The sequence below is a fragment of the Pan paniscus genome, chromosome 16 (genome assembly GCF_029289425.2).
Source record: "Pan paniscus chromosome 16, NHGRI_mPanPan1-v2.0_pri, whole genome shotgun sequence".
Lineage (NCBI taxonomy): Eukaryota > Metazoa > Chordata > Mammalia > Primates > Hominidae > Pan > Pan paniscus.
Window position 1 is genome coordinate 78875001 of NC_073265.2, and position 10202 is coordinate 78885202.

Here is a 10202-nt window from a genome sequence, read left to right on the forward strand (position 1 = left end):
GGGGCAGAGCTTCCGGTACCATCTACGTCCCAGCAGGAAGACAGCAGTGTCACAATGGTAAGGGCAGTTGTTGGGGGGAAGGTTCTCTCTCTCACAATGTCCCCACCCACCCTCCAAAGCCCTGGGGCTTTCTGGTGACCCCAGCCTACAGCCGCCATCCCCTCCTCTCGGATGCTTTAGCCAGGACCCCCATGGAATCCTCTAGAAGAATATTTCAAAAGCAAAGACACTAAGTCAGTCCCACTGGACTAGTCAGAAGCCAGGACACAAAAGCATACCCTGACCCAGGGCAGGGCTCCTTCCCAAGCTCCATTTCATCCAGGGTAACTGACCAGAGGAGGGAACAGATCTGCCCTCCCCACCCCTCTAGAGAAACACCAGTCCTTCTGGGTGCTCTCTTGCAGGCTGTTCACCAGAGTTGAGCCCAGGGTGAGACTAGCAAGGCACTCAGGACACTTGCTCTCAGGGTCATGCAGGTGCAAAGCTGGCACCCTGCTGCTCACCCTGGCTGCCTTTTTTCTCATCTCTGCCACCCTATGAGGCTCAAAGGAAGGGGCACCTTCTCAAGGAAGCCTTCTTGATTTATTTCCCCAGGCAGAGTCAGAACTACCTATGGACACTAGCTGCACTGGCTGGTCTACGTGCCTGGCTCCTCCTAGGAAAAAGAACTACTGGAAAGGAGGAGCTATGCTCCAGTGTGTACACCCAGTGGCTGCCACGGGCCATTGCACAGCAGGTGCTCACAACACTGTGCTGAATGAGTCCAGTAAGCCGGTCCAGAGTGAGCAAATGAGAATAGGACTGGAAGACAGTGTGACTGAATGGCAGCAGGTCAATAAGTATACATGTGCATGATGCCTGTGTGCCAGAACCAAGACCAGGGCTGTCCTGAGAATGGTGCAAGGGTAGACTCTAGATACACTGCTGGGGGTGGGCAGGGCTCACCCAGGATGTCCAGGAAGGTGCTGGGGCCGCTTGGGCAGGAGCTCTGTGGTCCCCTTCAGCTTCTGCAAGCAGGCGCGGGCCATGACATCTTGTTGAAACTCCTCCTCCTCACTGCAGGGGCCGAGGTCTGTGAGGGTGGGGGAAGACAATCAGGAGCAGGAGAAGGAACTCTCAGTAAGATCTGCTCCCACCCGCTCATCTCCAGAAGGCTGGAGCAACCCTTTCGAAGGACCCCCTCAATCACAGGACCTTCCCAGAGACAACCCCTACCCTACCCTACCTCCCACCCATGCTCCCCACCTTCCTGATCCATGGGATCACCAGGGGCCCCAGCCCCCTCGATGGGCAACTTGCTGGCTGTGGCTGGTTCCTTCTTCACCTTCTTAGCTTTCTTCTGCTTAAATTCTTGCAGGTCCCACTCCAGGTCCCAGAGCCAGGGGTCGTCTTTGTACCTACAGAGCCAGTCCACTAGGGCAGGGCTAAGGCTAAGCCGAAGGCTAGGCCGCCCACCTGCCAGTCCCCTGCCTAGATCCTGCCCACCCAAGGCCTGGCTACCTCTCTCCTGAGAGCAGCTGGCAGGCATCATTGGCCAGATCCATCAACGACTTCTTCATCTCCCGCTGGAGCTCCTCATAAGTGCCCTGTGCCTCTGCCAGGTAACGCTCCCAGTTCTGGTTGACAGGCAGGTAGGAGACACCCATCTCCAGCATGCCGGCCAGAGTCACTGGGTGGGGACACCTTGGAGGCAAACAACAGGAGCTGCCATAAATGACCACAGGAGGCAAGACTGGCCCAATCCCTGAGCTGGTTTAGCAAGCCTCAACCCAGCCACTGACATGGCACAGCTCAAAAGTCAGACAGGGCATTAAATCCCAGCTCTACTGTTACTCATCCCTGGGTAAGCAACCCCATCTCTCGGAGCCTCAGTTCTTTCATCTATAAAATGGGAACAATATCATCCCATCCTCAGGGGTAATGTGGGAAATATAGATGGCAAAAGTGAAAATGGCTGCCACACGTGGAGTAATGACTCTGTGCCAGGCACTGTGCTAATAATCCCATACATGAAAAACATCATGCCTGAACCTCACAACTTGGGTGGTAAAATACAGCTGACATTTAAACAACACATGTCTGGATCGTGCAAGTTCACTTACACATTTATTTTCTTCAGCCTTAGCCACCCGAGACAGCAAGCCCAACCCCCGCCCTCAGCCTACTCAACGTGAAGGATAGATATCTTTATGATGATCCACTTCCACCTAATGAATAGTAAACATATTTTCTCCTCATGATTTTCTTAATACATTTTCTTTTATCTAGCTTACTTTAAGAATACAGTATATAATACGTATAACATAAAAAATATGTATTATGTTATCAGTAAAGCTTCTAGCCAACAGCAAGCTATTAGTAGTTAAGCTCTGAGGGAGTCAAAAGTTATACCCAAATTTTCCTCCCTTCTTTTTTCTTTCCATATCTTTGGTACAAATATACCTGAATTTTCAGCATACAAGGGTCACTTCATAAGACAGACTCATTAACAAACATAACCACGCTGTATGTGAAGCCCTTGGCTAAGGATCTAGTTAGAGAAGGTGCACAGTAAACCAGGACCATGCACATGACACACAAGCACAACTCCATGGCCCTCCCCTCCAGGGCCTCTGTCAAATCCAGAGTCCAGGGCCCAGATGGACACCACTGGACAGAAGGGCTCCATTCTTTCAGCCTAGAAAAGCTAAGGTCCCCAACCTGAGATAGAACCAGCGCCACCTGATTACAGTGGGCCCGGATACCAGGAACGCACTGACCCCCAGAGATTCCCACATGGGCTCCCCCTCACCTCTCCAAGAAGAGCGGTAGCTGCTGCTGGAAAACCTCATGGGTGGCCCACACGTCCTGGGCACAGTACTGCATCAGGTCCTGGCACAAGGTGACAGGAAGGCACAAGGTGGGCAGCCATCCCATTACCACCACCAGGTCTCAGGGTCAGGCCTGGCAGCTGCATCTCCCCAAGTGCAGCTAGGGGTGTGCCACAGCCCATGTCCCCAGAGCCCCCTCCAGCACCATACCTGGAAGTTCTCACGAATGTCCTTCATGGTGCCCTTCACAAACAGTTCTCGAGGCTCCTTCTCTAAGGGAGGCCCCCCTACATAAAGTCTGTGCACCTCTGCCAGACTGTTGACACTGCTGATGTCCAGCCAGTCCCAGGATGAGATCTGGGGAACCAGAGCAAGGGACATGGCAGATCAGCCTGGCCTCGGGCCAGACGGGCTGGTGAGAGGGGGTCCCAAGCACTATGCTCCTGCCCACCGGCAGTGTGCTCTCACCGCTGGGCCTCTTCTGGCTTTCCTCTGGGACTTCTGGCCTTGCTTTGTGGGGGGCTGGACCTTGTGCTTGCCCTGCTTGGCTGCTATCCACAGACTGCGCTGGAAGCTGCTTAGCCCTGAGATGGCCATGTGCATGCTCATGGTGTCCAGGAAACGCATGCGGGAACCCTGAGGAGGAGGAGGAGAAAAGGGAAGGGAAGGAGGGAGGCTGCAACTGTGGGGCCAGCCCACCACTGCTTGGTGGTGTGGACCTCCAGCCCCGCCTCAGCTCCTCAAACAGCCTCCCCTCCCAGCACACAGCCTTCAACACCAAATACAGAATCCTCATGCTTGTTCATTCTTGCCCCATCACCTGTAAGGCGCCTGCCTTCCCAAATCCTAGCCACCCTTTAAGATGCAGGCCTGGCTCAATCCCAATGTGCAAGTCCTTCTCAGCTTCCAACAATAGCTCTGAGCAACGTAGATACAGAGGGGCCAAAATAAAGCCTTCAGGGCTATCTGGTCTGGCCCCAGCCCTGCCACTCAAAAGCTTTGTGGCCCTGAGCATGTCAACAAGGCTGTCTGAGCCTCAGCACCCTCAGCTATAGGGTAAGGTTGCTCTCCCCTGCCTGGCCTATCTTCTAGGGCTGTTGTGAAGATCTAATGAAAAAACACTTTTCATAAAATTAAGAATTGCCACTACTATACACCAGGCAGAGTGCTGAGTGTTTGACATGCAGGCATTGTTCCAACCCTCCTATTAATCCTATGAGATTTCTGTTATGTCTGCCTTTTTATAAAAAAGGAAACTAAGACTTAGAGATGTTAAGGCGCTCACAGTAGTCATCGGTGGTTAAGGCAGGAAGTGAGCCTAGGCTGTGGCTCAAAACCTTCAAGACCCATGCTAAGCTCTAAAATGCCACAGAGACGAAGGCCATTATTACTTTGTGACAACTTAGGTCCTATACCAGGCTTTCCCGGGGACATAAAACAGCTAGGCACAGAGACCAGAGGCACAGCTGGTCAACAGATGCGCCTTCTGGCTTCAGCAAAGGCAACAGAGACACCTGCCAGGAAAGGAGTACCTTCCCTAACCACTGAGATTAGGGCTCCTGGCCCATCCCATGCCAGAACCTGCAGTTGGCCCCAGGAACCTTACCTGGATCAGGTACTGCTCCCTGATATGAGCTCGGTCAAAGGAAACATTGTGCCCCACCACTAACTGCTCCTGCCAGTCTCTCTGGGTGGGGCTGCTGGCACTAGCAGGGACCTCCAGGGGGATGAGGTCAGCCGGCGACAGCTGGCTGGTCCAAGAGTAACGCTCTTCCACCAGCCGCTGGCTGCACCAGGAATACCTGAGGGAGGTGAGAGGCAGGCAGGTTCACCATGGAGACATTAAACTTCCACTCCACAACAACCACTGCACACCTACCACCACATGCCAGATGGTGCATTGGCAGCTGGGGACACAAGTGAGACCAAAGGGTGCTCCTAACTCAAACAGCTACAGGTCAGGTGTGGCAGGGTGGGTGTGTGTGCTGGCGGGCAAGAGCTACAAAAGCTTCTTTAAACTTCTGCACATAAAAATGGAACTACTGGGCTATTAGACCTATGTGCAGGTATTCTATTATAGCCTGGGCTATCAAGGTGTTTGCTAGGCTCAGCGTTCTCTGAGTCTGCATCTAGCTCTGAGGTTTTATGAACGTTATCAACCCCTCATGTCTACAGGCACAAACCAGCTACTGTTCAAAGTACTAGTAAAGGAGATAGACAATAACAGAACCCAAGGTGGAGATTTAATTGAATTGGCAAAAAAAAAAAATGACAAATGCTGCCCACATGTACAGGATGAATCATCTCACGGCTGAAAAGATTCTGGGGGACAAAGAGCAAATCACACACCTTGGAGAAGCAACCACCCTCAGTGAGAACCAGGGAAAGCGCCAGAATGAGAAAATGTATGTGTATGTGACAGGGTTGGGGTGGGAGGGATAGGGGATGAGTGCTGCCTGTTGGGGGCCCGACACTGATTCAGGAAAAGGCTGCAGTTTGCTCAAGATCCACAAGGCTAGGTGTAGGGGAATGGCCACTGAGGAAATGCCTGTTGCAAGCCACAGATTATTCTAAACAATCAAGGCCCACTCAGCATCAAAGTGAGTGACGAGGCCACGTGTGGACAACACAGCTGCGAAGGAGCTCCTTGCAACCTTTATGGAAGGGAAAAAGGAGTATCTGCCTCAAGAGATTCAACACATATAAAACTAACTTCTTTCAAAGAGAAAGCAAAAAGAGGTTCCTAGTTTTAAACCTGACAAAATCTAACTCATACTCCAAATGGTGAAAATAAGCCAAGGGACTGAAAGAAATCCCCACCCCCCCACATTTTAATTCAGCATGTCAAAGCCCTTAAAACAACGCAGACAAAAAGGCTAAAGAATGCAAAATCTTTGAGGCCATGGTGGTAACAGGAACTTTGGTTACAGTAAAAAGCCACACTGGTGTCAAGATGCAGCTCTGCAGCTGTGCATGAAGCCATATTATAAACTAGTGATTAAAAAGAAACAAGCCAAATTTAAGATGAGTAGGGATCCGTGCCATTAATACTAGTTTTACTGTGAATCTTAGAAAAATGCTGATGGCCAGAGAGACGTCCCTCTAGCCTGATGGCCGAAGCCCTTACCAACACCCTTTGGGAAGAAGCTGCCCTGTGGGAGGCTCATAGCTGACTAAGGCTTCTCCTCCCATTGTAAATTGTGGGCTGGTCAGGTACCTAATGTTACTCAGCTAAGGGGCAGGGGCATGCCCAGGTTCAAAGTGGACCGCTATTAGGGCACCATGTGGCACCCACCCCCACCCACCAGTCAGACTCCCAGGAGGAAGGTCCCACCATGAGCCCAGGCCTTAACAATGACTTCTGCCATCAGGTCAACTAAGCAATGCCCCGAGTACCACTGGCAAGAATGGAATGAGAATGAGGGCAGAGCAGGAAGGACAGGGAGGGAAAGGAGAGGTAAAAAGAGAGAAAGAAAGAGAAAAGAAAAGGGGACTTGAGGTAATTTGGCCTAAAATGACCGACAGATCAAAAAACAAATCTTTCTTGTCACTGGTTTCCTAATTTTCTTTCAGCCACCAAAGCCTACTTTATCTTTTCAAATGATGGCCGGTATTCCCCTTTACTTTGACCATCAAGTTACATATTCTAAGTAGTGTGATTCTCATTGTAACTGGAACTCAATCAATGCAGAATCATCTAGTTTTGCTCTTTTCAGCCATTAATGCCTACCTTATCTATTTAGCCATGTTTTCACCATTTTCAACTGCATATTTAACATTTCGCAGCTTTCTTTACAAAGATGTAGCTTCCAATAGGAATAAAGAAACTGCCAACTTTTTTTGCTGGCCATGCCTGAAAGCATTAAGGTTGTAAATAGTATTTTAATCCTGGAATGAAGAATAAAAAAAGGGGAGAAACAGTACTGCCATCATTGTTTGAAAAAGAAACTTGGGTAGCACTTAGAAAGTTATTTAAAAAGAAAAGAGAGATTGGATATACTTGTTTGGGACCAAAATGCCTGCTTGGAAGGCTGGGGGAAGGAAGCAATGTTTCTCAACTAGGGGTGGTCAACCAGATGCCACCTCAAGGGGGCATGTGGAAACGTTGCCGGCGGGGGCGGGGGCAGGGGGGCGGGGGGGTGTTGGTCTGGCTTTTATGGGAAAGGCTGGGGATGCTAAATGTCCTATACTGCCTGGGACAGTCCCACAAAAGGGAGCTTTCTACTGCCCAAAATAATTAATAGCTCCCCAAATAGAAACACTGTTCAAATTACTTTTCAGACTAACTTCTCATGACGCTATTAGGAGAGAGGGTAAAGGCACCAAATCACGGTGATCTTAAGTGGCCTCCCGAAGGTCTCATGTACAGCGCTCTACTGTGATTCTCTGCATGGCCTTTACTGCCTGACATTTACTTGGGTATTTGCTTACTGCCTGTGATCTTCCCACCAGAAAGTGAGTCCCACATAAACAGGGGTCTAGTCCTAATTCAACACATCAGTGCTCCCTACGTGAGCACCCAGCACGTAACAGGACCTCAGAAAATGTTCACTGAAACAAACTATTAAGCTGGGCCCCCATGCCTGCTTATGTCCCCAACCCTGCCCCTGCTTACCAGGCCGAGGGGGATATGGCCACCGCCAATGTGGGGCAAGTTCCCTCTGCCAAGCAGACCTCCACGTCGAACACCAGGGCCCGCTCCTCGGGGATGGCCACGGGTACGGCCTCCCCCTCGGGGCCGTACCGGGTCCAGCCCTCCGCCCAGGCCCAAGCCGGGGGCTTCGGGGGCAGCTGGGCCTGCAACAGCAAGTTGGCCGCCTCCAGGTAGGGCAGGCTCTGCTTCTGGGCCAGGAGGCGGAAGTGCTGGTCCAGGTTGTCCCCGTAGAGGGGCGGCAGGCGCAGCTCCACGTCGGGCAAGGGCACGGCTGGCTGCCCCCAGAGCCCGTGCTTCTGCAGGTGCTCGACGCTGCGGCGCACCGCGGCCTCGCCAGGCATCTCCCCTCCTTGCCCGAAGATTTGCTCGTGCAGCCCTCTCGAGAGCATCTGGATGTCCAATGGGTTGTGCCGCAGCTGCCCGCCCTCCGAGGATAGCACTTGCGGCTGCTGAGGCTGCTGTTGCTGCTGCTGCTGCTGCCGCCGCCGCTGCCCGTCGCTGGGGTCGGACGCGGGGACGGAGCTGGAGACCCAGCGCCCCGGAGCTGGAACCGGCCCTGGCCCGACGGTGGCGCCGGCCACCTTCCTCCAGAGCAGGCGGCTCATGGTTGGTGCAGGGACCCCCACGCTGGGAGTCAGAACACCTGGCTTTGGGCTCCAGCTTGGCTTCTTTTACTGGCTGGAAGACGTGGAGAGAGACACGTCCTGTCTCTGCTCTCCTGTCAGTGAAATGGGTTTGACCATGCCTGCCTTCCACCCCAAATCCTAAAGGAGACAGATGATATAAAGCGTTATTTTACCATATATGTAATAGGTGTATCCATAATCATCATTCCTTGAGCATTTACTGCGTCCCCAACACTGTGCCAGGCGCTTCAGTTGCATTTTCTGTTAAGCCTCAAAACTTGGGAAACGTCAATACCCCTCCTGGGGGAACCGGGGTCCACGCAACTTCGTCAGTGAACCCACGTGGGGAAGCCGAGGGCAGCGAGTAAGAGAGCAGTATCTGGAGTAGGGCGACGCGGTTTTGAACCCCGCTTCTGGCTCTCTCGAGCTGTGGGACCTTGGGCAAAGCTCCTTAGGCCCTGATATCCTATTCTGTAAAATGGGGTTACGGATTCTGCCTGTCACACCGGGCTGCTGTCTGGGGGACACAGGGCGCCTATGTCGTGCGGCCCTGCTCTTGGCAAGCGCTCGGCAAATGGTGGCTGCCATTACCGCGACCGGCGCGGCCCTAGGGCCTAGCGTCGAGAGGTGCCAGTGCCCGGATTCGAACCCGCAGGGTGGGCCGCCGTCCCCCGGGACCCACACCCACACCCGGACCACGGCCCACCCGGCCGAGAGCGTCCTGCAGGGGGTGTCGGCGGCCACCCCCGTGCGCCCCGCCGCCCGCCTGCGCCCGGCAGAGGCGCCGCGGTGCGCCCTGGGACTAGCCGCCGCCCTGCTCCGAGCCTCGCTCCCTGACTGGAGAGGGAGGGGCCGCGCCGTCGCTCAGCGACCCGGCCTCCCCGCCGCCGACCCCGCCGGAAACCTCGGTCCTCACGGTGCTTCCCGGTCTGCGGCTCCCCCGACCCCAGGCCCACGGCACGGCGTCCCCCTTCGCGCGGCCTACGCAGCCTCGGGGTGGCGTGTGGCCTCCACCCGGCCGGTCCGCTTCGCTGGCAGCCGCAACTTCCCGTCTGCACCCAGCTAGGTCCCGCGGCTACCCGAGAGGCAAGCGGGAGACTCCCAGCGCGACCAATAGGAGGGCCGCCAATGGAGCGGTCCGCCCGCGGGGGGAGAAGGGGGACTTCTGGGTGGGCTCTCCCTGCGGAACGCGCGAACCAAAGGCCAACCTCCCCTTCTCAAGGAGCAGGTGGATTGGTCCCGAGCTAGCTGGTGGGCGGAGGTGACATCTTTATGAGACGCTCAAGAGACCATAACAACCGACTGGCCGCGTGGCCTAATGGATAAGGCGTCTGACTTCGGATCAGAAGATTGCAGGTTCGAGTCCTGCCGCGGTCGCAGGGAGGTTATGACTAACTTTTAATTTATTCCTCTCTCAGGAACGAAGTATTGGGACAATGTGAACGTAGTCGCCGCCGATTCCCACCGCACTTCAAAGATGTGGGAACGCCAAGATCCGCGGAAGTAACCACGCCCAGCAAGTCCCTGCGACATTGCCCGCCTACGTGTCTCAGCGGAGGCACATTTCTAAAATGTACCAGGTCTCTCGCACCCCGACGCAGGTGGAGGAAAGTGGAGAGGGAGGGGCATCCTGTACAGAAATCTCAATTTATACTCAATTGATGGTGGGCAAGAGTTGGGGCTCGCAGCCAAAGCGAGGCTCCCTCCCTCGCCCATCCGGTGCTGCCTCCTCGTCCAGAGCAATTCTGAGGGGTAAAAATGTTGCCTTCCGTTGAACCTGAATTTGCCTGCAGATGCTAGCCTCCGGCCCACAGCGCGGCTGGAGCTTGTCCCCTTCCCCAGCTGTTTCCAGTCTCCGCATCCGCCTTGTGTTGCTCCAGGTGCTTCAACAGCTCTCAGCGCTCGGTGGTTGGTGAACTGTGGTAAAGTGTACGCAGAATAAGGTCTACGTGATTAAGCACCGCCTGGGGGTTGGGGTCTGGAGGCCCAGCTGCACAGATGAAAGGGAGGCTCAGAGACGTTTGGGACCAACCGAGATCACACAGCTGATTAGGAATAAAATTCAGGTCAAGCTGAAAGTCGGCCGCCACCGTCTAGCGTGGATCCCAGGAC

At 54.0% G+C, this 10202-nt stretch overlaps 1 protein-coding gene and 1 non-coding gene across 4 annotated transcripts in view; one reads left to right on the plus strand and one right to left on the minus strand.

Moving 5' to 3' along the window:
- POLG (DNA polymerase gamma, catalytic subunit) overlaps positions 1 to 8228 on the minus strand; it is a 19131-nt gene extending 10903 nt beyond the window's left edge. For 2 of the 3 annotated variants that reach the window (XR_004666652.3, XM_034939391.3), the window contains exons 1-9: positions 7426 to 8218; positions 4417 to 4612; positions 3279 to 3446; positions 3021 to 3167; positions 2792 to 2871; positions 1501 to 1683; positions 1246 to 1397; positions 946 to 1072; positions 1 to 22 (exon numbers count right to left, since the gene is read on the minus strand). The exon at positions 1 to 22 is cut by the window's left edge and continues 215 nt beyond it. Coding sequence is in view for 2 of the 3 variants with exons in the window: in XM_034939391.3 (XP_034795282.2) it covers positions 1 to 22; positions 946 to 1072; positions 1246 to 1397; positions 1501 to 1683; positions 2792 to 2871; positions 3021 to 3167; positions 3279 to 3446; positions 4417 to 4612; positions 7426 to 8069 (1719 nt within the window). In the remaining variant the exon portion in view is untranslated. Of the gene's footprint in view, positions 23 to 945; positions 1073 to 1245; positions 1398 to 1500; positions 1684 to 2791; positions 2872 to 3020; positions 3168 to 3278; positions 3447 to 4416; positions 4613 to 7425 lie in introns of all 3 variants that reach the window. The other variant, XM_003820420.5, reaches the window with a different exon arrangement.
- Positions 8229 to 9394: 1166 nt separating this feature from the next.
- TRNAR-UCG (transfer RNA arginine (anticodon UCG)) lies at positions 9395 to 9467 on the plus strand. Its single transcript has one exon. It is a non-coding gene; the product is annotated as a tRNA-Arg (tRNA).
- Positions 9468 to 10202: the final 735 nt, after the last annotated feature.